The sequence below is a fragment of the Ciconia boyciana genome, chromosome 2, assembly GCF_034638445.1.
Source record: "Ciconia boyciana chromosome 2, ASM3463844v1, whole genome shotgun sequence".
NCBI classification, from domain to species: domain Eukaryota; kingdom Metazoa; phylum Chordata; class Aves; order Ciconiiformes; family Ciconiidae; genus Ciconia; species Ciconia boyciana.
Window position 1 is genome coordinate 12,846,416 of NC_132935.1, and position 27,765 is coordinate 12,874,180.

A 27,765-nucleotide genomic window follows, 5' to 3' on the forward strand; every position below is an offset into this window, starting at 1 on the left:
GTATTTTTCTAGTTGCTCTGACACTATTTTTCTTAAGCCTTGGTGAAGAGAGGGAGAAATCATAAGCTGCATTCAGCCCCTTAGCTGTCATGTGCTTCTATATCTGGTATACACGATGCATAAACCCACTGTGGCTTTCCCAGGCCTCGCTCTGCCTTCTGTCCTCTTCAGGGAGCTGGGACGGAGCCTGGCCGGGGGAAGCTGGGTTCTCACTCCGCTGACAGCTCACAGTGGTTATGTAGATGTTGTGACCAGTGATAAGGCTGGTTGATCAAGTGAACCCTGCAGCTGCTCTCAAGTAACAGGTAGAGGTGGGAGTTCCACCCCTTTTTTATCCCTAGATTGGATTCTCACTTATGAAATTTAACTAAATTTTTTTAGATTCTCTTTTCTTGAATCCTGTCTCAAGAATATGGATGCCTGTTATGCTGACACAGTGTGTGGGGGTGCCCTAGTTAAGAGAGTTAATATTTCTGAAGTCCTGTTGTGAGGTATGCCCCATTCCCCAAGAAACCTTTCAAAAGTGAAAGTGTAGTTACAAAAACCAACCAACCAAACAAAAAAAACCCAAAACAAAAACCACAACCAAATCCCAAAACTCTGAAGCAAAAAATGTATGAACAAAACCTCACATCCAAAATGTACTCTTGAGCAGTAGAAAATCTCTATTTTCGTTGTTCATTCTAGCACTGTGTTGCATTAGTCAATCAGACGTTGCATGTCTTTTGCAATGCTCCTTCATGTTTAAGCTTTATTTCAACTGGATGCGCATGATTTATTTGAACTTCCTTTTTTAAGTTACAATAAAACTGCAAATTTGGGTAGCTTGGGGAAGTTGAATTTTTCATCATGTTGTCATCTCAATACACGCATAGTATCTTATGGAAATGTTAACTATATAGAAAAATTTTCATAAAATTTTAGATTTGAATAAATTTGGTAATACTCTTTTTCTGCTTTAAACTCCATTTGTGAGGCTTATTCTATTTGTGCTAATTTAGATGGTACTTTGGGACAGGGCTGTGCATATATTACTTAAGTATTAGAAGTTTTTGCTCTTGTGGTTTGGTTTTCTTCCATATTCTGAAATTTACTTGCTCATATAACTTAAAGCAGGTTCTAGTCTGAGTTCTCTGCTTAAATGCAGAAATTTTTCCATATGTTTTTGCAGAGGAGAGCCTGCAAACATTCAGGTGGAATTGGTGCAAGACCTAGAGAAATCCAGTCATCTTAGTGTTTATAAAGGTTCTTTCCTTGCTGGTGGATACTCCAGTGTTGATTGGAAGATTTTAAACAATGACATTGCTGTCTTGCTTTTGAAAACTCGTTGTAGCATCAAGATATCCTAAACCACTGGTACCACTTGAGAAGCCAGCGAAGGAGGTAGTATCACCAGAGACGACCAGTACTTTTGGTACAGTAAAAAAACCAAAACAAACAAACAAACAAAAAACCCCAAAAAAGTGTGTTTGCTGAGATGTGGCATTGCATAAGGCCAGCAGGCTGCTGGTTTGACACTTTCCGCTTGCTTGTTTTGATGCAGTGGGCATGTGTTGCTGCAAGAAATAAAAGTACATAGGTTCTGTTTGTTTATATTAATATAAAGCCTTCAGTCTCAAGAATTTCAGTGATACCTGTAATACTTCGTGGATTTACTCTTAACACGACCGAAGAAGTGTTTCAAGCCCTGATCTTGCAGGAACTCTGCTGAGCTAAGACATAGTTTCTAGATAATACTCGACCAGAGATTTCAGGCTGTGAAACAGCTTCATTTACTTGAAGAAGCTCAGTGTCATCTACCTTATGCCTTTTCCTAGGAAAGTGCTGTGCATTAAATTACATGGTCCAAACGTAATGCAGAAACAATATTACTGTTAAAAAATATCATTATTTAGTTAGCTACCTTCTTCCTTCCCTGCAATTAATGTTTTAGAAAAGGTAAAATAGAAGAGTGCTCCAATTAACATTTATTTTCCATCTTTTGCATGTGTTTAAGCATGTGATGTGTGCAAAATAGTTGTCATGCATGAACATTTTTAAATAATGGGTTTTTAAAAAATCTAAACCTTGAGCCATTGTTCTTCAACTGTATGTGTCTTGTGTAAAAATAATAAATTTTATATTTATCAGGAGACAGATTTTTCCTTTTAGCTATCTTGTCTGGTACAAGGGGTGCTTTTAGGTCTTTTTAGGAAAGATCACTTGAAATGCAACTTTTACTTATAATGCAACTTAAACATCTCAGAGTGATAGATTAGAAACACTGAGATCTTCATGTACTAGGCATGAATGAAGTGGATCGTGTTTATTCTGTGAACACAGAGGTACTGTTTCAGTGTGTAATCAAAATTAAAAGAAAATTAAGTCTACCTGCTGCTCTAAGAAAGAAATTACTTAAAGCTTACTCATTCAACTGAAAACTCTTAGCTTTAGTCAGCCTTATTTATTATTTAATCAATCCAAATACAGAACTACAGAGGCAGCTGGTGTCTCCAGCAGAAAATCTTTTCTAAAAAGGAAATGGAAAAATGAGATAAGTATATCATGCAAACAGAGTACTTAAGGAAGCTGTCTTGGATCTCTCTGGTGCTGGTTTTTGGGTTTTTTGTTTGTTTTTTGGGGGGGGGAGGCTTTATTTTTTTTTTGCTGGTAAAGAAGAGTCTCGGACTGGGCAAAGCTGGACTTGTGCATGTGAGCTGTCTTGTGCCCCCTCCCCTCTTTCTTTCTCCTTAAATTAGCATGGTGTTATTTCAAAAACCTGAAAGCACATGTTCTTGTTTCTGTTTTGTTGCTGTGTGTGAGAACTTCCTTTAACATCGAACCTGCCCCTTGGAATTTTTGGGATGTGACTAACCCGTGCCTGAAATGAAACCCTTGCTTCCTCTGAAACACAGGGAGCTTTTTAAGGCAAAGTGCAGAAAATACTGTTTTTAACCCAGCAGAGTGCATATTTCATTCAAAACTATGGGATATGAAATCAGATGTTTTTTCCAGTTTTCATTTACTTTGGATTCTTAGATATTTGTATGTTAATTATTAATAAAATACCCACCCTAGCAGCTGTAATACATACTGATACTTGCTATACTTTTTTTGCTGCATCATTTGCTGTTTTCACAGAATCATATAGGTTGGAAAAGACCTTTAAGATCGTCGAGTCCAACCATAAACCTAACACTACCAAGACCACCACTAGACCATGTCCCTAAGCACGTCATCCAAACGTCTTTTAAATACTTCCAGGGATGGCGACTCAACCACTTGACTGGGCAGCCTGTTCCAATGCTTGATAACTCTTTCCGTGAAGTAAAATTTCCTAATATCCAGTTTTCCATTTGTATGTGATGGGCTCATCATGTTCGTTGCTTTTTGGGGTGTTCTTAGAGGTTTTTTAAATTTAATTTTGACAAACTGATGTGCTTTAGCTTTTGGCAAATTCCAACAGGTCATTTTTTTTAACTTACACATTTCTCTCTAGATAATAAAAAGAGCAAATAGGACGTATTTGAAGACTACAATGTTATGTGTTTGTTTGGAGATGGGGCATATTCTGTGGCAACTCTCCTATTGCATTAAAGCAGACATAAGGAGCAAGTGGCTTGTTTTATTCTTTCCTACTGCTTGTACCCAGGGATAAAACCTTTCATCAACACGCTTACTAAATACTTCGTAGCTTTTAGGATGTCAGATAAGAGCATAGGCGTTTCCAGAATTAAAACTTGCCTTACCATTTGGCAGTGATCCTGGTGAAAGGCTCCTGCGAGACCTGGGGGAAGGACGAAGCTTTGAAAAATCTTTTTCATTTCAAAAAGAAAGGGAAAGTTTGAGAGAAAAAGGCTTCTACAGTGAGGCCAACTTGAACTGAGAGGAGCCAGAGACATGGGTCTCAGCGGTGGCCCAGACTTTGATTCCCAAAGCTGACTTCTCAGAGATAGTCTGGACCTGTTGGCTGGACACCAGCAGTTCTTTCAAAGCTTCTGGGAAGTCTTCAGGCAGGATTAGGAGGAGACATGGGACATGGCATGTGATTCTTGTCCATGCCACGGACAGAGATCCATCTGCTTTGGTGTGTGTTGATGTATGTAAAGCTGAATTGCCACAAAGCTCTGGTATTTTCTTCAGGTCCAAATTCTCACTGTGAACCAGCAGGTAATTGTTGCATTTTGACCAGCTGCATTTTTCTTTTAGACATCATCAGTTTCTAGTTATTGTACTGTTAAAATAACTTTTTTGTTCATGGGTTTCAGTTACTTCCTCTTGATAGCTTTTGGCTCTATGCAGTGATCCATCCCTTACTGCTGGCCAGTTCACTGTAACTCATCTTACACTAAGAGTGTGAATCATTAGTCCCCATTGGGATATTATCCCATCTTTCATGGCAGTCTGAATGGGTAGAAATTGTGTTTTATTGGCTTTATTGGGTTTCATGGAAGACTGGAGAGAAAAGTACATGGAACAAACCAATTTCTTTAGGCAGCTGCTCTTTTAAATACCATCAGCTTGTATTTTCATATTGCAAATAGCCTTTCAATCCAGCTGTTTCTTTGCTTCATTAAGTCCTGGCAATGGGCTGATTTTTACAAAGCACAAGTAAAGATGTGATGTTACAAATGTAAAATTAACTGTTTCATTCAAGATGAAGAGATGTAAGAATTGTCAGCTGGATCCACAGCCATCTTGCCTAATAAATAAAGATTTTTGCCAGAGATAAGAGATGGGAGAGCAGCTGGAAATTCCCCCCCCCCCCCATCAATTTTGCTGTTACCTATTTTATATTATTTCATGGATTAAAGTAAATAAAGTAAATAGGTAGCTGCAAAAGTGGAAGTGGTGTTATAATCAGCCTGGTGACCTCTTCCTCTTGAAAATGTCAGACAGACTTCTTGTGATTTTATGTCCCCCTCCCTGAACAGAAGGAGCATAACAAAGGTGTGTTTGTGGTTGTGATACAGCACAAATGGCTCATGTCAAAGATGACTGGTTCTGGTGAGAACTGTATGTGACTTGTTTACTTATTTGTTGATCTGGTTTATCAGAAAGAAAAAAGGTCTTTGGATTTGTAATGTTTTCACTATTGGTTTACTTCTCTGTGTTGGATGCTAGGAACCTGTTGTATCAGCCTTGTTTCCAGATGCTGCTTATTTCAGCTTTTGCAGTTGGAGCATAATATGGCTGAGTTTTACTGCAACTTATGTCTGACCTTGTGTAAAAGCTCAGTTAAAAAAAAAAAAAAAAAAAAAGAAAGCTCACTTTAATTATTCTTTTCCAGCCATGGAGGAAAAACAGTCAGATGGCTTCCCCACTGTGGGATAAGAGCATGCATAGATGAGCTGTGGACGAGCTGATGTGTAGTAGATGTGTCTTGTCTGTATGGTGCAGATTTACTGTTGGCTTCACCCAGGTTGTGCAAAGGGAGTATCCCATTCTTGTCCCCCATGCTCCGAAAACCTCTGGATGTCCAAGTCCTGTTTCTGCTTTCCATGCTAGCACTGCCGTTCTTCTCTGGGCCTGGCTGTACACCTGGCTGAGCACAAGTGCTTGAATAAAGGGGGAATTTGGGAACAGGAAGAAAAGTATTGAACACCCCTTGCAGCAGCAACATAACTTTAGATCACTTTAAGGTACAGTTTTGTATTTGACCTAAGGTTCTGCCTCTCCTGTTTTCTCATGGAAGGTGCCATGAGGGTTTTTGTGCTACAGGTGAGAGTTTGTTCTGGGATCCCTCTGTGTCACTAACAGCGCATTTGGTGACTTGCACTAGTAGGCAATACTGTTTCAATCTCCCAGGTTACTTTTTTAGTATCGTCAAGTACTTGGAATTGTATTTGGGAGCATTTTTTACCGCAAAATTTGTCTTGTGACTAGGTAGGGAGCTGTCTCTCTTCTCCCTTCCTCTGGCTCGCGCTCTGGGATTATTCCTCCTGGGATCAGCGGCTGCCCCCCTGCATCACACAGCACTTTACTTCAGCACTGCAAAAGGCATCCTCAGCCTGAATCCATCCCCTTCCTTGCTGTCGGAGAAGGGGCTGTGTAAACATTGCCCAGATTTTGGAGAAGCAGCTGAGATCAAGGGAGGGAAGGATGCTGGAGGCACGCTTGAGATCAGCCCCCATCGCACAGCATGAAAAGAACTGTAGGAGTGCAAATTTAAGGTCTCCAGTAAATACTGGCGTTAGAGGTATGTCACTGATGCAGGCAACACACTAGCGCCACAGCATACTTTCCACTGCCAAGGGGAAAAGCATTAAATAGATCAGATTCCATATTTCCTCCTGTGTAGAAAACAAAACAGGCTTATGTGTGCAGAAAACCTTGGATTCAGCTGTGGGTTTGTGTTTGTAATTTAATAATTCCCAAGCTGATTAGCAGAACTGGAGGTGGAGCATATAATTTCAGTGCGCGCAGGAGTCTGCTGGGCGCTCACAGTTGAAACTGTGACAAAGGAACAGGTTAAAAAAAATAGCAGTGTAAAAGGGAAAATGTGCAAAGTTGAAAAAGGAAGACTGTGCTAGGTGGTGGAACCTAGTCTTTCATAAACTGGCATTGGGTAGTTTCATGGGAAGATTAAGCAACATTGGGATAAAATAAACGGATCACATGTGTGGTACTTCATAGAGCAGAGGTCCCGAAGCCGCTTTAGTGGGAGTGTGTGCACAGCTGTGACTTGCAGTGGTGTGACGTGGGCTGAAGCTTGTGTTAGCTCTGCAGCTGGAGCTGCAGAGATGCACTTGCAACTGAGCTAGTTAATCCTCCCGAGGGAAGGCTCATGCTTACCAAAGGCTGCTGAAACACTGACCGGGAGAAGAATTTTCCTTTTTTTGTTTTGCAGAATAAAGACACTTGCTTGAAAGAGTTAACAGTGAACTTAGTCAGAACTGTTAACTTATAGGAAGAGTAGAGCCCAGTAGTCTTTGTTGTCCTCTGCTTTTCCTTATTTATATGACTTTATTTACAAATGATCTTAATAATTGCAGATAATTTTCATGAACAGAGTGAATTTTTGAGTAGAACGTAAAATTCACATGCAGAATAAATTACTAAATAATGCAGCTGCGTAACAACCTAGCAGATATTCCATATTCTTATGACATAAAAGCCAAAAGAAAACATTTTGAGATGAAGTTCCATGTAAAGTGTATTTTTTCTATTTTTACATTATATCATATAACATTCATTCCTTCAGCCGTTTGCCAAAGATAGCTGACATTGCAGCTTGGCTTTGACTATGCAGAGTCAGATGTTGAAGTCTGACTAGTTTCACAAATGCAGCCAGAGACTTTGCTAAGTTATGTGGGGAAGGGAAGAAGAAAGGTACCCAAGTGATGAATCTACTGCACTACCTCTAGCAGTAGGTTAAGAGTTAATAGCTTAATTGCTACTGCCTTTGTATTCAATAAGCATTTATATAGAGAGGTACAAATTATCTGAGTGTAATTTATGGCTGGAAATTAAATTGTCAGTGGTTTCTTATGGTGGTGTTTTTTGCTAACAGGTATGATTATTTTCTTAAGGACTTCAGGGCAGCTTGTACTTCTGTCTTATTTCCCCAATGCAGTGAAAAATTAGGAGGAGTGTAATTATACTTAATGTGAGTCTGTAATGAAATGTTTGAACATAATTCAGTTTATCTGTCCACTCTGTCTCTCTCATTCTGGGTAGCTGTCTTAATTCTGAGACAGATGAAAAGCAATAAACTCTATATGCATGTAAAATTATTTCAGAGAGAAGCTTATTTCTGCAGTCTTAGTTGCATCCAAGGTTATCCTCAGGCAGGGAATGAAACTTTCTGCTTAAGAAAAGGCTGATACTTAGTGGTATGTGCTTTAATAGCAGTTTGTCTTCAGCTTTCTGTAAAGATCATAGTAGAGTTCTCTTAAAGGAGAAAAAAAAAAAATCCCACCAAACCCATCAGATTTACCAGTTGCCCTCCTGGTGTTACTGCACTGCTGTAACTACCTGCGCATGGTGTTGGCTGTTGGCAGGGTTGTGCTGAGTACTGGTGCTGCTGGTACCAGTGGCTGTGGGAAGCACTGCTGTTGCCAGCCTTGGATTTGCTCTTCCAGTAAGCATTGCTATGCATCTCTCTTGATGCTAACCAAGTCACTTTTTCTCATTTCAAGACCCTTGGGTATTGCAAAAAGCAAAAGCTCACACCCTGTGCCTGAGAATGACAGTATAAACAACAAGCGTGCTGGAAAAAGCCAGTGAGTATAGTGTGGACCTGGTCCACTGCTGCTGCTACGAGGCACAAGCACCCCATGTTATTAATATGCTCTGTTTTGTGCTGGGGCAGTGAGGGAGGGAGCGTCCCTGTTCCCCGCGGCGCTGCAAAGGCTGTCATTGATCAGCTTTGTCCTCCAAGGGGGTGTGCTGCTGGCTGCGAGCATGGGATCATGCCCCTGGGCTTGAAAGCCAATGCTCAGGCTTTCTTCATAAATTATATTCTCCCCCCCCCCCCCCCCTTCTTTCCTGGGGAAACAAGTATTGTTTTGGGCAGATGGGAGAAGAGCATAAGGGAGAGGAGGAGTGGGAATAAACAAAATAATCTCTCAACTTCTCAGATTTCTTTAAGATCAGGGCCTGGGGGGAACATTGTTAAATAAATGATATTACAATTATTTATACACCTCCCTAGATATTTAATGAGCACTAATATATAGGCATCAGTGATGCCTAACGCTTTTCTATTTAAAGGTGGCGAAAGCCCTCCGCTAGATCAGATCTCTTTGGTTGTGCGCAGAGCTCCCATAACTCCTGTTAACAAATCTTTTGTGGTGTCCCACAGAATTGCTTTGCTTATCCTGTTATGTGAACCTGCTATGGAGGACAGCTGAAAACCTCATCTCACACCCTGATAATACATAGATACTGTGATCTTATTTGTTTCCAGTGCAGCCCTGTTGCTGAGCTGCTGCTTTGCTCAGCTGCAAACTGGTGGAATAATTGATAGATACTTACCTTGAACCAGAGAGACCCAAGAAAAATCAGTGCTGACAGAGAAGTGCCAGCACCTCATCTTACTGAAACACAGTTAGACGAGTATATTTGGGTGAGATTAATTCCACTCTGATGTTAGTCTGAAGTAGTTATCTGTTTTTTTCCGTAGCTAGTACGGAGGGTGGTGTTAATCCTAGGGGAAGATTTGTTCATCCAAAAACAGAGGAGTTTGCTATGCCTTTAAGAGGTGTCCTTCCTCTAGCTCCTGGGAACTCATTGTAGTCCCCAAGCGTTGAAATGGAGAGGGTGAGGAGGGAGAGAAGAGCCAGCCTCCATTTGGGATGATGGGTATGACTTTGGTTTTTTGAGGCAGAGAATTTTCACTCTGTGGATGGCTAAGCCCAGTCAGGGAGTTGCTACAGCCAGCTTATTTCTTGGCAGCACTCAAGTACCTTCTTATCTTTTTTTTTTTTTGGTTAAATTATATATAACCATTCACTTCTGGAATGCACAGATCAGAATACTGTGTTATTGTTCCTGTTCACTCTTCTTTCAATGTTACTATGTTCCTGGCATTTTTATACAAACACTTCCACTGTTTTTTCTGCCATTTTCCATTTCTCTCTGAAGGAGACAGCTCAAACTCCAAACTTATATCCTTACCCTGCCCCTCTATTACAAATTGCAAGTCCTTTCTGCATTGTTGTCATTTTAGCTGATTAACCCTCTTGAATCTTGAGGCAAGCATCTTATTTGTAATTTTTTTCAGCTGCAGTTTGAGACCTTGTTAAGCAAACCACTGCAAATCCTATTTTGGCGTGAATGTGCTTGAGTGGACGTGGAAGGCGGACCTTTAAGTTTATTAGGCACTGATAGAGAATTGGATTAGATCAGGAAAATAAAAATCTTAATGATGAAGAGTGATTTGGATTTCTGAATACCTGTTTGTATCTTATGCTTTCTCTTAGATTTCTGGTCAGGTTTTCCACCTTAGGTCTCTGTGTTTTGTTAAAAATCTTTAAAAGGATGTGAATGGTGTGTCACATTTTCAGAAAGGATAATAGGATAAGTGTATTGTATACTCACAATATTTGATGATGAACATCCAGTAGGCACTGCAGATAAAGTTGAAATTAAGTTCTATGATATTTAAACGTATACTATCCTGCATCTGGTGAGAAATAATGTACATTTCTGTTGCTAAATGCATGCATTCTAGGGAGTAACTACTGACCACTAGATGAGGTGGTGCAGAATAGCTATATTCCCAATCATAGGGTGGTGGGTTTTTTTTTCCTTCGTAGCAGGCTTGCTGCATCCGTTGTATGTGGCACTTGGCCCTGGATTTGGCCTGAGGCCCTTATGTCCAGGCTGCCCACCTGTTAGGACAGGATCCCAGGAGTGAACTAGCCCTGAAGTCACCCCTGGGTTTTGTTCTGAAGGGAGTTGGTTGTCTGGGAACGGAGAATTGGAACGCTGGGAAGGCTGGGAACGGAGAAGGGAATTGGAGAACTGGGAGCGACTGGCACTCCTGCAAAGCTTGTTCAGCACTTGGTCCCCTAGATATAACAGTAGTTTCAAATAAAGATGATAATCTCTTCTGCTACTTCAAGGTTTTTCAGGGAAGGGGATGGAACGTAATCACTGTGTAATTTTCTCCATTGTTATGGAGAGTATAAAAAAGGTCTTTAATGCCCATAGTGTCCTATTTGTATTTATGCAGAATATTTGTTTGGGCATAGCATAATTTCTCTACTACCCCTGAAAAGATAACTGTAATGTCCTCTGTCTATTCATCTCTTGCTAGTGCCTCGCTCAGCTTTCTCTTCTTGTGTGCATGTGACTGAACGGGCTAACAGCCAAGTTTATATTTAGCACTGCAAGAGTCAGCATCTTTTCATGCCTTAATTGCTGTAGTAACAGGAAACCATTTGTATATATCTGCATCGTATAACACATGATGCAGAATTTTTTCTTTGCTGTCAATTTATTAATTGTTTATTCCCATCTGAAATATTAAGGGAACCCAATCGAAGATCAGTGGACACGGTTTTTCAGCTTTGTGTTTTGCTGTATGTACTGAGGTTTTTGCAGTTTTTGTTAAAACCTTGAGAAGAACAGAGGAGGAACAAAGGGGAATGGGGATGTGCCTTATGAGCTTATTCTGTGAATGAACTCGTACATCATAGTCAGAATTTACTCTTTAGGATCCACCTCTGGATACTGAACAAAGCAATAACAGACATCTCATTTCTAGGCTCCAATCCCGAATTTTGGTGATAAAGATCCTCTTATGAACTCATGTGTAAAGGAGTACCTCTTTTTAATAAACACAACAATTGCTTTGGTTTCTTGTTCTGTGCAAGTGGAGCCCTTGCTGCCTCCATGGTGTGTATCTGAATGATTTGCCGAAGTGACCCGGACAGGCTTTTTGGAGGAAACAGATTGATGCATTTGAGACAAAACTCTCCGTAACTTCCAGATGAGACACTAACCTTCAGAGCCTACAATGAGGTTATAATGGATCTAGATTATTAATATTTTTCATATTCCTCCTCCTTACCTTCTTGATAGTCACTGTTAAATCGTTAATCTTAACAATTTGGTCACTGTTTAAAAATCTATAAAACACTGCTCATATTCTTGTCTTAGATTTAACAAGACTCAGCTGTAGCATTTATCTTCCTAGGGTAGCCCTGACCATAGTACCTGTTATCACTGTTATGTGTTTCCTGCCCCTGGATGACAGTAACAGATTTAGCTATAAAATTTTATGGCAGTGTTAGCTGCAATTTGAATAAAACATAATAATATGTGCCTTTAGGCTTGCAAGTTCCCTTGTATGCCAGTTCTTAAATTGATAATTCAAAACCCGGTGATGACAACTTTCTGGTTTTTGATTTGTGTTTGTTTGGTTGTTTGGGTTTTTTTGTTGGTGGTGGTTTTGTTTTTTACCAAGTGTCTGAATAAATGCACCCCCATTACCTGTTAGTCAGTTGGGGTTTTTGTCAGCTAAGAGTAATAATCTTAAAACTAAATTGCAAGTACTATCTTGGTTTAAATTGGCTACAGTTCTCAGAGTTAATTTAACTTGCTGGATTTGGGCCAGGTTGTGGATATTGGTATTATTTGCATTGACAGTTTTGTATTCCTCCCTGGGTTCTATCTATTTAAAAAAAAAAAAGGTAAATGCTTAGTTAGCAAAAAAAGTGATACTGTACATTCAAAAAAGATCAAGAACAGATTTAAGAGGCAGTTAATTTTTTTTTTTTTTCTGCTCCCTAGACTTTGCTAATTCAGGGCTTGTGACCTGTATTGCACTTGAACCTTGGTTTATAACTTCATTTATGGTAATGAATGTCAGTTACAAAACAGCAGTATTCCTTACTCTGCCATTTCATTTTATTCTTTCTGTGATTAGATGAATTCTGGTGTCTTATTCAGCACTATGGCACAGGACGAGCTGGTGAATGGCTGTCGTGACATGCACTACTGGAGTACTTCAGGTTTTTTTCCCAGGCATTTAAACTCTGAACTGTTGTATTTTGTCTGAATTCAGTTCTTGATAGGGGATTTTGAATTTTTGTTTTCCCTCCAGTAAAACAAGCGAAGAGCATGTTACCTTGCAGTACACTCTGAAGATTTTTTTCTTGTTTTTTTGCTGAGCCTTGAAAATTCAATAGTCAGAACAGCTTCCTGTGAATAAATACCCTATTCTGAAATACATTTTGCTATCTAGAGTTTTAAAAGATTGCTTTAAAGATTTTTTTTTGGCTCTCCAAGAGATGTGTTCCCCTTGTGCCTTCATATCTTGCAGAGTTTTAAAGTATGTTATGCTTTAAAGAGGTGGTATTGGAAGTGATTCTGTGAAAAGGTTACTTGCTTTCATGCCACAGTGGTTATCTAACTCTTTCTGATTTAATTCTTTTTTTTTCCTCCCAGTGTCCCAGCTTTAAACTAAGCCTTGGCCTCTGCAAGTAGACCTGAGCTGGTCCAGCCCCCTTCCCCGTAGTGCTCTGTACCTCGCAGTGGCGGAGCGTACTTCAGCTGTCAGTGAAGTCGTCTTTGCGCTTAAAGGCTTGTTTTGGTGCTCTACAGAGGATAGCTTTTTCCTTGAGCCTTGTCCTGCAGGTACCGTGTGACAAGGTCCTGAGCAACCTGGTCTGATTTGGCCTTGCTTTGAGCAGGGTGGGACTAGGTACCCTCTCCAGGCTAGAGATGAGCGTCCTGGCTCAGGCAGAGAGGGTGTCAGGATTGGAGCTTCTGTCTCTGGAGCATGAGTAGGGTTGACCTGCAGTTAGTTATCTGATCTTCTGTCAGACTTCCCCTATCCCTGTCTCATTAATACATGTGATCCCAGATTTTTATTCCCAGATTAATTTTTATTTCAGTGATGAGGGAAGCTGTATGTGAGGCACACTTCCTGATGATTTTAGCAAGACTTTTATAAACCCAAAAGTTCTTATGGATGCGGCAGGAAGATGCTGTTACCTACACAAGAGTTCCCTATGGCTGGACGAGAGCAGTCTCGTCTCCAGAGCGTGGTGCTGCTGTGCTGTTCTTAGGAACCTCTCTTTTAATGTTTGATTGCCCTAGTGTTGTTGAACCACCTTATGTGCCCTGCTTCATAAAATGGGTATTTAACAGGAATCCCTGTCGTGGTTTCATCCTGGCCGGCAACTAAGCCCCACACAGCCACTCACTCGCTCCCCCTGCAGTGGGATGGGGGAGAGGATCAGAAAAGTAAAAGTGAGAAAACTCGTGGGTTGAGATAAAGACAGTTTCATAGGGAAAGCAAAAGCCGCGCACGCAAGCAAAGCAAAAGAAAGAATTACTTCACTCCTTCCCGTCGGCAGGCAGGTGTTCAGCCATCTCCAGGAAAGCAGGGCTCCATCATGCGTAATGGTTACTTGGGAAGACAAACGCCATCACTCCAAACGTACCCCCCTTCCTTCTTCTTCCTCAAGCTTTTATATGCTGAGCATGACATCATATGGTATGGAATAGCCCTTTGGTCAGCTGGGGTCAGCTGTCCTGGCTGTGTCCCCTCCCAGCTTCTTGTGCACCCCCAGCCTACTCGCTGGTGGGGTGGGGTGAGAAGCAGGAAAGGCCTTGACTCTGTGTAAGCACTGCTCAGCAGTAACTGAAACATCCCTGTATGATCAACAGTGTTTAGTGTTTTCAGTACAAATCCAAAACATAGCCCCATACTAGCTACTATGAAGAAAATTAACTCTATCCCAGCCAAAACCAGCACAATCCCACACCACCAAAACAGGTTATGTCAATGACGAAGTAATTTTCGTTTATATTCGATCCCTTGCTGTTTCCCTCTACCTTGCACTAATTCATCTCTCCTCTACCTCCAAGGTAGTGTCCCCCAGCCTCCCTCCTTTTAAAACCAACCCAAGATAGTCCTTGATTTATGCTCTAAAGGAGGAGGTTTATGTCCTTTTTAGTTAATGTGACTTGAAACTCCCATTATTCATAGATGTAAAGGATAGGGGTTTTTTTTTTTCTCCTACCAAACACTTGTCCTCAATTCCTCCTTTTGGTAAAAAGCTTCTGAAATCAATTATGCACTGGTTTTTAGCTTTTTAATAGCTTTCTAGCTACACTGAATAGAGTGTAATTATGTAGACTGCCATGTGCTATCAAACTCAAACATCAGCTGTAGTTAAATCCACAAGATTGATGTTCTGGAGCTTTGTAGTATTGTGTGACAAACCAAATAGTCTTCTATCTTCTGTGTTGGTACCCAAAATGCTTCACTTGGGAATTATCTGAATTAACTGGATATCATAATCAGGGCAAACTATGAAAAGATGTCTTCCTCAGACTTAAATAGAGTGTTTCCTGGAAGTTTATGTAGGCTGTTACAGCTTTTTATCATTAAGTCCTTGTATATGGAGAACTAAACTTGAAGAATAGATGGTACTTCAGTGGGGATGGTTTCAGTGGCAGTGTCACATGAAGCCAAGGAACCACGCTGGTCGGTGTGAGAGCTTCCCGTTGGAGCAGAAAGCTGTGGAGGGCAGCACAGTGACCTTCTGTGCTTGAGCTCGTAGTTTGGGGTTTTCATTCTCTCCCTGGCATCCAGCAGGATGGAGCAAAAGGAGGTTAGGAAAGCTGCATCAGGAACATGACAGTGCTGGCTTAGGTTGCCTGGCCACCCCCAGGGCATCTAGAGCTTTTGGAAACTATGGCCTCAGTTAATCTCTTTGGTTCAAAGTGGCTTTGATTTTCCCCAGTGTTGTATGAATTTGCTGTGTCTGAGAAAAGCTGCTGAAAGGGCAGTACTGGTATATATAGACAGCGCTCTCTTTTTCCATGCTTCTGTAAAAGCTTTGCTTAACCTGCAAGGATGGAGGGAGACCACATGCAGACAAGTGCAGGAGAAGTTTGTATTGGGAAAATAGGTCCCACCCTTCCTGAACACAAGCTGAAAATTTTGGTCTGACATTTTCTGGCTGTCAGGTACCAGTGATGCCTGCAGCTTTGGAAGATTGGCTCTTGCAGGGCTCCCCTCTGTTTACCATGGGATGTTCTTTTGTTCCTCCTCCAGCCTGAGGTTTGAATCTGTGAATTCCTTAGCATTTTCTAGGGAAAATGAATGATCTTTATTTCTGTAGTATTTGGGCTGTACTTCTTCCACTTGCACGATGAGTACAACTGATGTTTATAGAGCTTAGGTAGTTTATCTATCGGGCAGAGGGAAGAAGCAGCTCTTCAGTAACTGCTAAAGCTTGAAAAGGGGTCTTATGCTCAATATCCACATTTAAAAATAAAAACAACAAACAACAAAAGCCTAAAAAAGTAGCTTGTTTTCTTTCCCTTGCCCCTATGAAATGGGTAGCTGTTGCTGCTGCCTTCTGTGCATCACCTCTAATAGACTGCATTAGCTTCCTACAGAGTACCCTGTCAGGCTCAGGAGTTGATGTCCTTGTCCTTCCAAGCTCTTAATGGTTTGATGCCAGGTAAAACATGCACCAAATGACCAAACTTGATCTGCTGTTACTGAAATCAGTGGTCTCTAATGTTGTCGTAGTATTTTTCTTTTATTCTCACATTAGTTGTTAAAAGGTGCCTTCCGTCAGGAACAGAAATGGTAGGGAGTTTTTTGCAGACTGTCTCTGGAGGAAAGAAGGTTGTCTGATGCATGCTTAGAGGACCTCTAAAAACAAATAATAAACTACAATTCCCTTTAGATGTCCTGGTTTTTCTAATTTTAGTGTGTTTTTTCTAATTTTTAGTAATAAAGATGGCTGTCGGGCTGCTTCTAACGTATGCTGTTACTTTGCATAATCACTATACTAGTTTAATCTTGTAATATTATTCTAAGACTTTGTGGCTTTTAATATCATGTTATCTTTTGTAAAAATAATAAAAATGTAGATGTGAAGCATTTTTCAAATTTTAAAGCTGTTAAATAACATAACTGCTCTTTTGCCTGCTAGTAGTTTGATAAACGCTTTGTAATATAATAAACTGAATGTGTGATGAACTAGCTAACTTTCTCATTTCATTTTGACTTCTCTAGAGAAGTTGGAGGTTGCACCACCATCTCCAGGACAACTGAAACATGGTAAAAGAAGAATGTTTGTTGAATGTGGTTCAGTACGTGTGCAGTCTGTCTTTAAATTGCTTCATCTTTCTCCTGCAAGTGCTGGTCTGTCCTCATCCCTGTCGTATGGAGTAACAGAAAACCAAAGCAAGCACCAACAGTCACCCTGCCTTCTTTATTTTATAACACCTCAGCTGGAGAATGTGCACCATTCAGTGAAAGTAGGACAGAAAGCCCAAATGAGACTGCACTGTTCAAAGCCAGCAGCAAACATTGTTTTTGTCAGCCGAGCAGTGTTGATGCTGCAGTACCTTGTGGGGGTTTTTGTGTTTAAGCTTAAAACTATTGACTTGCTTCTTGTCACATATACTTTAAATGGACTGAGAAGTGGGATAAAATTGCAGAGAAATTGGAAATAGATTTGGTATTCTTTATAATGCCATGGTCATTCAAATTCTGATTTAGTTTCCAAATCAGTATATTTTTGTGTTTTTAAACTCTGTCAGTGAGCAAATGTATTTAGTTGAACATTTTCCTATTCTAGGTATCTACACTTATTTTTCTTTTTTTTGCTTGGTCCCTGGGGTTCTGTTTACTCCATGGATTCCAAAATTCTGTCAACTTTGGTAAGAATTTGAGCTCCCTTTGTAGCTCCAGAGTGTGGTGCACACATTTTGCAAATACTAGGCATCTTTGTGTGCTTTTTTGATATTTAAGTTTTTGGGGTTTTTGTCCTGTGGTGGTTTAAACAATAATAATAATTTGGAAAATTTCATATGTTCTGTGCTTTAGTCTTTTACCTGTGCATTTAAGAAGGTATGTGTGTTCTTACAAAGTAGTTACGGAAGTCCAAACATGTTCTAGTACCTGAGCATGAAAGATCTCTTGAATGTGGCTTTGTTGTTTTATATGATCGTGGATTCATGCCGTCTGTGAGAGGTAAACCCAAAAGGGACTCATACCAGTCTCTTTTGACATGACTGTGAGGTCCATGCACTCTTCTTTCTTCGCTCTTCATATGTTTGCATCTCTAAGTTTATAAAATATAGGAATTATTGGTCCCATCTGAAGTGGGGAAAAAACCCTAAATAGCTGATGTGTTTTAAATGTTTGAAAAAAATGAAAAGTTCTGACTTTCTAAGCTGTGTTTTTACTCCTGCAGTCTGTCCTCAGTGCTGTATTTAGTCTTATGATGCTAGTACCTTGAAACTCAGCTGGAGGCAATGCTGTGCAAATTCAGTCCTATCTCCATCAGAAGCTTACAAGCTAAAACTTGAGAGCGAAAATGGAGCAGGACAAAAAGGAATGATACAGTAGCACTTTGCTTGTTGTTAGAAATTATTCAGACCAGCATGTTCCAAGTTCCTGCAATAGAAAATATTTCAAATAGGGTTTACTTGGAGTTTCAGGAGGGAAAAGAAAAAAATGCATGGAACAAAAAGTGGAGCTTGATTTCTTAAATAACATATTGAGGAACAGCTTCAAGTCTAACTTGTCCTCCTCATAGTGCCCAAACAAAATTGAGATACAGAAGTTTGGGTTGAGTAGTGAGATAATGCTGTATGACACACTAGTGAAAACCACCTTAGCATTTGCATATTTAGCTGAAGGAGTTTTGATAAGAATTGCCTAGCTCCAGGCAATACTTTTAAAATATGAATTTTTAGGAATGTGTGAAGAAGATAGAGCTCTTGCACAGGAATAGAGAGGGACTTGCAGAGGAAGGGGCTTTATTTTGAGCAAGAGAAGAATGCAGGGGAGTCTGGTGAGACAGTTTGGCAATCTTCAGTGGTACTGCAACATTGGTTGGAAGGACTGTAAATAGTATCAAAGTTTGTGTAGGTTTAAATATTTCTCTTATGCAGTAGTAGGCATAAGTGGCTTCCATCCAGAATTGTACAGGTATTTGCAAAGAGTAAGTTGATTTAACTGGTTCTTCGCAAGCCGTTAGCTACACCTATGTGTAGCAAAGGGTTTTACCAAACCTACCAGAAATAGAAAGGTCACTAATAGAAGTAGTAGGAAAGGGATTTTGTGTATGTTGTCTTTTTTTTCTCTGAAAGGCAGTATTAGACTGACATTTCAGTAGTTCGTGTGAACTAGTGAACTCTCTTATAAATATCTATTTTCTCTTTGTTACTTATTTCTTTTAGTGTTCTTCCACAATGCATTACCTTTTGTAGGGTTTGGATTTTTGGATAACGCAATTATGATTGCTGCGGTAAGTTTATTATTTAATTCCTTGATCAAGTCAGTAAGATTCATATTGTTCAAGTACTAAATGAGTAAATGAGAGCTTCAGGAAGACTGTAGTCCCTCTGTATCAACTCACTAATTTCTGTTTTAATTTTTCTGGTTTAAAGAAAATGTCCATGCTCTATGCAGCCTTTGCAGAATGCAAAGGAGTGTTGTTCCTTCTGAAGGGCAGTATTGTAACTGATTTTACTGAATTGAGAAGAGGCTTGCCTTTTTTTTTTCTCTCCTAATTTGTGCTGTAAGAGACATTTATGATCATGTAGTCAATACATTTTTTTTGTACCGACTGATGATAATGTGATTATAATGTGTTGATGAATAGGTCTTCAGGGTTTTTACTGATGTGTTCCTTTGTTCTGAGTGATGCAGGCAATGTTAGTGCTGATGCTGATTTGTACTGATGTAGCCTGGCATTCTGAGTTACTCTGTTGAGATATTTTCCTGTTCATTTGGAAGATGAAATGGGCTAGTGGACCAAGAAGATGGATAAAGACCAAAGAATACTGTTCCTTGTGTAGAATTATCTTTGACAGTGTGATCTTGATAATGGGATAATTCAGGTGGGAAGGGACTGCAGGACCCACTAGGTCTCTGGTCTTGCTCCTGCTCAGGACCTTCTCAGGGTCTCTAGTCTAACCTCCTGCTCAATGCAGGGTTAGCTGTAAGGTCAGATGAAGTTGTTCATGGTTTTATCCTGTGGGTCTTGAGAAGATCCAAGGGCAGAGACTGCAGAGCCTGTCTGGGCAACCTGTTCCAATGGTCAACTGTCTTCACAGTGGAAAACATTTTCCTATATCCAACTGGAACATATCTTGTTTTAATTCATGCACGTCGTCTCTCATCTTTGGACCATGTACTTCTGTTTCATCGTGCAGTTCACTGTGATTTTGTTTCTTCAACTAAAAAAGTAAGGAGCTACAATACTGTGTTTTATTTGTTTGCTCAGTATTTGTAGAAGTTTGTGTTCAGAGCTCTGCATTTAGCTAAGAATTACGGTGGGGAAAACGGCATGCAGAGATAGGGTTTTGTCCATTAGGTGGCCGTTATGAAACATATGAAATACTAAAAGAATATCGGAAGTAGGCTCTGGTCCTAGGGGGAAACACAGATGCCAGGAAGGGCAGGAGCTGCGCAGATCTAGTAGAAGTAAAGTCCATTTCTCTTTTCAATCTTAACATAAACAAGCAGTAAGCAATACTTTTGCCAGTTGAATCAATGTAATCTATTTTAACTCCAAATCCCTCAAATAATGAGAAAACTCTTATTTTTCAGGGAACCCAAATAGAGTTGTCAATTGGAGTTGTCCTAGGAATTTCAACTATGGCAGGCAAGTAATAAAAATGCAGTATGTGTAGACTAATATGGCACATTCCTATATTTTAGGCTGAAAGTGGGTCACAGGGCTGGAAATGGTTCTTCCTTGGTCTTGCAGCTGCCTTTCCTAATAAAGAAACAACCTATGGTTGAAGCAAGGACATACTCCGTTTGCAGAAATGGAATTTCAGTTCAAATAGCTTTTAAAATGCTTGTTGTTAGTTTTAATCTGAAAGTTCAAATCCCAGGTCATGTAGGAAAGTGTATTTGCATTTCTGTAATAACTGCTCTGAATTCCTGAGGGTCTGATATTTATGTATGTGTGTATATGTATTTGTAAGTTGCTGTTTGCCTCCAGTGCTAAGTGAAGATCAGTGTTGGTGTCCTTTTACTGTGTTGGCCGGTGTTCTTGGTGGCTTCTCTGCCTCTGTGTGATACCACGGGAAGGCCAAGCAGCCACCCTGCTCCTGCACTGGGCCAAAACTGATAAGCTCTGCTTGGCAGCTTTGGTGCCTCTGCAATGTCAGAGGAAAAAAAAAAACTGCTCATGGATCCACCAACGGCAGGTGCAGCATTGCTCAAAAGCATGCAGATAGCTTAAATGAAAACATATATAGCAGAACAAGTTAATAATTTGGAAATTTGCAGCCCTTTGTTGCAATGCAAGACACATCATGAGCAAGCTTATCTCAGTTAAGATCTGCTGTGAAATAATGTATTTTAAGTGTGTAACTTTATTCAATCATACGTACAGTATTTATTCCTAAACTGACACAGTTCATGGATATGTTGAAATGTTTATCAAAGCTACGTACGTTACTAACAGCTCCTTCTATTTCCAGTGCTCCTGTGCCTCTTCAGGCACTGGAAGGCCTTGCTTGGTGTCCAGTGTTAGCTGTATGAAACTGGCAACCGTGCATGGTTGTTTTTAACTCTGATCTGAGAAGTTGTTACATTGATTTCCAGGTGTCAGTATTGTCTTTTTGTATTTGTCAAGTTTTCTTCATATAAGTTGAGAAAAATAGTTGCACTTCCTATTATTGTTAGTCTGCTGCTGTTATTATGAACTGTAATAAGGTCAGAAGAAAAACTTACTTCTAGTAAAAAGTAAAGTAGTAAGTAACTTCTGATATTTTATGCTATATATACTGAGAAGAGTGAGGGTCACTGGGCAGGGGAGGGAGGGGAGCTGGTTGGTTTTGTTTGTAATTAAAATAATACTTTGCCATCTTCTCACCTTCTCTTCACTCTTCCTCCCTCCAGCTGCAGCTTTGGGAAACCTTGTTTCAGATTTAGCTGGACTGGGGTATGTCTGAACTTGTATTAAGAATGTTTTTTGGTTTTTTTTTCCTCTCTTGCAAAACACTATTGGTGCTACTGAACTAAAACATAACAAACTGCTGAAATTGCTGTATTTTTTTTTCCTAGCTCTTGAATTTTGCTTCAGTAAACTACATGTCTGTAGACATGTATTCTGTCCTTGCTAAGAAAAAGTTGGAATATTAGGTGGTTCTTGTCGAGTTTAAAACTTCAGTGCCATAGTTCTGAAACAGAATAACTCTCCTGCTATTACAGTATTGTATATTTTAAGTGATAAAATTGGGATTGACGTTTAACTTGATTCAATGTAGTCTGTAGGTAATGCTTGCTTTTAAGGAAGTATTAGAACTTTTTCTACAGAAAGTGCGTTCATTAAAATACAAAATGGAAAAATAAATTTTTTGTGATATAATGTATTGCTGTGATAGAATATACCTAATATACCTCCTCAGATTCTTATGCCTAGATCTTGAAGACATTTCCTTGTCCTCAGATAAAACAACTAAATATCTGAAATGTCTTCAGATCTAGGCATACTTATTTCTGATATAAACAGATGCAGCTGACTTTTTAATTTTTAAAGGAAATTTCTGAGTAATTGCTGAAAGTAAAGCTGTGTTATGCCTCTTTTTTCCTACTTTCCCTCTAATTTTTTTCTCTGCAAATAAGAAGGCTTATTACTAACTTGTGTGTGTGTAACCTTTCTTCCAGTAAAGGTTACTTACTGCAAAAATACAATAACATTCACACCAGTTGTGTTTTAATGCATGAAGTTTTTCTGGAAATATTGCATATTAAATCAGTGAGAAAATTAGTTAACTTACATTGCAGAATGTGACCATCATAAGTCCGAACACTTTCCCATATTTACCTCTCCATGGCTTTAGCAGTATGCTGAAGGAAAAGCTATTCATTTTAAGTTCAGCGCTTCAAACATTTCAAAATCCTCACCAGAAGATAGTGTCAGATACAAAATTGTTTGTTCTTGTTTTCTTGTTCTTCCAGTCTTGCAGGTTATGTAGAAGCTTTAGCTTCACGACTGGGTCTGTCAATCCCTGATCTGACACCCAAACAAGCTGATATGTGGCAAACGCGTCTCAGTGCACACTTGGTGAGTATCCTGTAGGTAGGCATTGTTTGTGTGGAGCTTTTTTTTGTGTAAACTAATACGTGATAAATCCTTTTTGTCACTTTTGCCATTAAATACTTAACGACCACCAACATTTGCACATTTCCTGGAAGGTTTAGTTATGAGCCTATGTCAGGGAGCATGATGAGACTGGATTGGCTTGGGCTTGGGTGGTTTTTTGTATGCAACAAGCCATGGGTGACTAGTAACATGGGTAGTCTCTGCAATGACTTCATGTATGCTATGCAGATACCTGGATTGAGCTCTGGCTACTGTGATAAGATAGTTTATTTGAAAGTTATGACCCCTTAGTAGTTTACTCCTATACAATTTTTGTCAAGTGCTTGCTATTCATATACCTGTGCTAGTATGTATTCATTTCTAATATTCTATAATTAGCTTGGATATGAAATTAGCTTTCCCCTGGGTAAACTCTTAGCATTTGAGTAATATTCACTGCCTGGGTTTACAGTTAAGGAGCACTCATCTTGCAGATTCATTTTCAGGATGATTACTTAATTAACATTTAAACATTTGAAGCAGTCCCACTTCAGCAATGAGAGCGTTAGTTTATTTTGATTAAAGAAACAGATTATAAGAAACAGAGTAAAGAAACAGATATTTCCTTTACTTTGCCAGAATGAACCTTCATGGGGAAAAATATCTTTGCAGGTTTAAGGGAAGAGAAATAACACTTGCTGAGGAAAAGTTAGGGGAGAAAAGTCTGCTTTTAGCAGTGATAGATCAAAGTGTTGAGCGGGGAAAGAATTGGCATGCAGTCAGTGGGCTGCCCTCTAGTCTGTCCAACATAAGAGTTTTCTCGGTGGAAGCTGAGTCTGTGGCAAAAGCTTGTCACTGCACTGCAGTTCATTCACAGCACTTTTCTGTGAAAAGACTTCTGAGCATCTTAGCCTCTATGCTAGCATTTTTTTCTTTTTTACCTGCTGTCTCAAGTTTCTCAACACTGTCCACCTACTGCTGGTGATGTGGTTTGGATGTTGCCTTTCCTATTTCTTTCCTTTCTTGTTAACTTCTACATTTAGGTCAATTGTGAAATCTTTTCCAATCTTTTATTTTTTTTTTGTCTTTACCTTGTGCCTTTGCAAATTGCCATGTTTCCAAGGAATTCCTCATTCCTGACCTTGATGATAATTTGCATTACCAGATGCAAGCAGATACATTTATAAGCGCACCTAAAATGTGGTTTGGTGTTCTTTTGTTTGGGTTTTTTGTTGTTGTTTTTTCTCCATCCCTGTCTTCCTGGCCATCCTACTAATCCTTTGAATCTCTGTCTCCTCCCTTACTACCTCTGCAGCTCTTCATGAGTCATTCCTCTCCTCTTTATTCAGAATTGTCTTTTGTCACAGCACACGCTGTTTCTAACCTTGTCATATCTGTGTCTCTCTCATAGATTGTGTTTCTAGTCTGCATGCTAAGAAAATGTGGCTCCCAACCAAAAGCTGTTTTCCTGGTTGTGTTGGTACTACACAGCAAATGAGTAACAACTGATCAATGAGAAACTTAATTTTTTTCCCCCTTTCTCTAGGGTAAAGCTATTGGAGTGACCATTGGCTGCATTTTAGGAATGTTTCCTTTGTTGTTCTTTGGCGATGAGGAAGAAAAACTGGAAGAAAAAAATTAACCTTTTTACAAGACGTATACAAATATAAACTACTGTACCTCAATTATTCAATTACACTGTCAATATTTAGGAATTAACAGACAGTAAAAAATGTATAGACTTGGGAACAAAACCTTCAGCATGTCGTTTTATGGAAACACTAATTTATTGTGGCTTTGTTGTGTTCAGTACTTCTTTTTATAAGATATCATCTAACTTTTTATTTAATTGTAAATTTTTGAAGTGTTTTCACTTACGGCAACTGATGTTTACCACTTTCCCCTTTGACCTTATTCTTTAATGGATTATTACTTTAATAATCCACCATGGATGACAGTATCACTCTTGAGTTGCTTAACAGTTGTAATTGCATGACAAAAATTTTGCTACTGTTCATCAGGTCCTTCAATGCAGATTATTAAGGAGGTCAGTGATGAGTAATTTGAAGTCCCTCACTTTGCAAGGTGACTGGTTGCCCCCTCACCAGCCATCGTTTTGCACAGCCTTTAGATTAGATATTTCAGCAATGCATGACAGTCTAGTTTGCATTTTTTCACAGTTCTGACTAAGTGTTTCTGAATTGTCTTCCGAGATGATCATTTTAATGCTTTGACATGGTAAGTTTTTCCAGTGTAGGCTCTTTACCAAGTCCATTTTTTTAGTGGTGTTTTAACACCTTCTGTACTCCCATATTCATGCCTTTTTTTTTTCCTTTGTAAACAATATTTTGAGAATTGAGTTGAGAGATCCTTAAATTTGTCTTCCTGAGTTTTGAGTGTGGTATTAAAGAATTCAGACCAACTGTTTCAAAAACCACAAACAACTTTTTTTATTGTTCTGCTTAAAACAAGGTGTGAATAGTTGATTGGGTGGACAAGGCCGAGGAACACTTCAGGGTATGAATGAGTGCTGGCATTGCAAGTTTGTAATGGGTGGTTCAGTTGAAACAATGAAGTGTACTGTCAGTCTGGATTAGAGGACCTGATTTGCAGATTATAACTTTGTATTTAAGATTAAGCCTTTGCTACTTTTTTTTTTGCTGTGAGACAATTAGTAAAAAAAACAAACAACAAAAAAAGGAGACTTGAGGCCTTTTTCCTTTTTTGCCTTTTATTTTTGCAGTCTTACTTGGTGTATTATAGATCTGACAGTGCAGTTACGTGTAACTGTGCTTTTTTATATGGTCATGAATAAATTGATTACAACTATTGAATATTCATAATATTTCAGGATTTTACTTGCCAATAGCATAGTGCTAAACTGATAACTGTTGATTAGAGGAGAGGGTTTCTTACTTGTTTGAATACCATTTGGAAAAGACACTAAAAAGAGGCACAGCCAGGGCACTTTGAAAGTTTTATTGCTGGAATTGTTAGCACTTCTGAAACCTAGAAAGAAATGTTTAAAAAAAAAACCCAAAATTAAGTCCCCTGATTACTTTTATTTGCTATAGGAAAAGTCTTATTGTAAGATGTACGTTTTACAGAGCTCATTGCTTATCTCTTGGTCATAAATCTGACTTCTCTGTTCTCATTTCTAGAAGCCCTTTAACAGCGGTACTGAAACTTTGACATCAACCTTTAATGAAGGTGACAGTGTTGTGTCTGTTTTTTGAAAAGCAGATTTTGAAAACTTGCAGTGAGTTGTCCTAGTAGCATGTACTATACTTTGTACATTAAACCATGAGAATCTGGACCAAACTGTAAAACTGAAAGAAATCTCACCCAGGCATAGAACACAAATGCAGAAGAGTTTTGGTTTGCATTTTCAAAGTTGGAAGCTTTATTTAAAAAAAACAAAAAACAACAACAAAAACCCACAACAAACAAACAACCAAAAAAACCCTCCAACCACCCCCACCCCACACCCTCCCCAAAAAACCCCAATCCTGCTAGAACATTATGCGTTCTTTCCCCAACAGTTTGCTGCTGGTTTACAGTACTTCAGTGATCAGGTTTTTTTAGTCATCCACACATTTGTCTTGCCTTAAACTCTAACTTTTCTTCCTCTGCATGTACTTTTGTTTCTGCTATGTTTCTATACAAAGCTGTAAGTATTTCCCATGTGTTCTTTTTTTTAAACTGAAGTATACATCAAAACAATTGTGTAGCTTTTTTTGTAGCTGTTTTTACAGTAATTCCAACACTGTTTCCTATTATGATACTGGCATCTTCACTGGAATCTTCCAGCAGTGGCCAAATCTCTGTTCTTTGCCGTTGTACCAACTGGAACACAGTTTTTGTCACTTTTTTAGAGCTGATGAGAACAATCAGAAGGCTGTGTCAGCTGTCATAGTAGTGTTCATTTTATAATGGCAATAGGAAAGACAGTGTACTATTGTTAATTAGCTTGTGCATGTAAATTCAGTATGTTTTGTTGCTGTATGTCAAACTATTGTACTGCAACCAATGCTTTTATCGAGAAGTAATGAACTAAAATATCTTCAAAGAAATTAATCATGTGTCGTCTTGTTAAACTATTTAGCTGACCACAAAAATGTGGAGGGCAAGTGACACATGGTAAGAAATCTTGGGTGTTTCAGGCTATTGTCTGATACTGTAATTAAGAAGGTGACTTCTGGGGTTTCAATATTTGACAAACGTGAAGAAATAACTTGTGATTTGAGAGGAATAGTGGCTCTGCTGGAGGCTGAGAGAAAGTGCTTGTTGGGGCCAAGCTGCCGTCCTGAGTACAGTAGGGGTAGCTTGCTTTGCCTGCAGGATCCACTCTTGTGTGGATGTGGTACTGCTTTGTGTGGAAGGGAAGATCTGTGCCTGATCTGTACCCTGTCTCCTCACAAGGAGGGTGGGTTTTTCTGGGGTATATGGATGAAAGTAATCCCTGATGCTCTGATCACACTTCTTAAAACACTTAACTGAGAAGACAGAGCACTAACAAAACACTCCTCTTTGTTTTCTGTTTTCTCCCTCCTCGATAAAAGGAAAAACAAACACTACAGGCTTATTCAGAGACTTCAGTATTGCTCCATTTTTTTTATTCAGTCAGTTTGTCCTGTGTTAACAGGAATTTTTCACGTTAAAGGGCTGGTAGACCTGAAATTGTGTTTATTTTAAAATGCTGTCTTTTATTGTAACTTAAAATATAAATGTATTTTTGACTGTATGTTATCTCTAGGGACAAAGAACATGCATCTGATGATAAGGTTACCCAAATCTTCTCGCCAATATTTTCTCATTCATGTACTTTTACATAAATTATTTGAGTTCAGACAACATATTTTGTATTGTCTTTAATTAAATTTTTGAATTTTCCGTAAACTTTTGTACTACAGCAAAGCTGTTCTGTGTTTCTTTATTAGACCAGATGCTGGAGGGGAAATGTTAATAATATCCTGTGGGTATTCAGCCTCAGTTATACAAAACAGGAATTTGCTATTTAAGTTATAAGCAGGTGGTCCTTTGTCACTGTTGTAGGAGATACCACCGTGGAGTGGTACTTCTGTCTCTTCATGCTTGGAAGAGAGCAATTTAAACAATTAAAATGTTTGCATGGTAAACTGGTGGCATTTGTGATTAATATTAGTCAGAAGTCCACTTGCACTTGAACTTCTGGAATTAACTGAGTTTTTGTATGCAAACTAAGCCTTTTTGAACTTTCCTGGAC

At 39.2% G+C, this 27,765-nt stretch overlaps 1 protein-coding gene across 3 annotated transcripts in view; it reads left to right on the forward strand.

Moving 5' to 3' along the window:
* TMEM65 (transmembrane protein 65) overlaps positions 1–27,376 on the forward strand; it is a 34,515-nt gene extending 7,139 nt beyond the window's left edge. For 2 of the 3 annotated variants that reach the window (XM_072851925.1, XM_072851926.1), the window contains 6 exons: positions 16,478–16,522; positions 18,655–18,722; positions 20,030–20,084; positions 21,335–21,377; positions 22,397–22,502; positions 24,067–27,376. In XM_072851925.1, the coding sequence (XP_072708026.1) occupies positions 16,478–16,522; positions 18,655–18,722; positions 20,030–20,084; positions 21,335–21,377; positions 22,397–22,502; positions 24,067–24,162 (413 nt within the window). In that variant the 3' untranslated portion in view covers positions 24,163–27,376. The remainder of the gene's footprint in view (positions 1–16,477; positions 16,523–18,654; positions 18,723–20,029; positions 20,085–21,334; positions 21,378–22,396; positions 22,503–24,066) is intronic. The other variant, XR_012040747.1, reaches the window with a different exon arrangement.
* Positions 27,377–27,765: the final 389 nt, after the last annotated feature.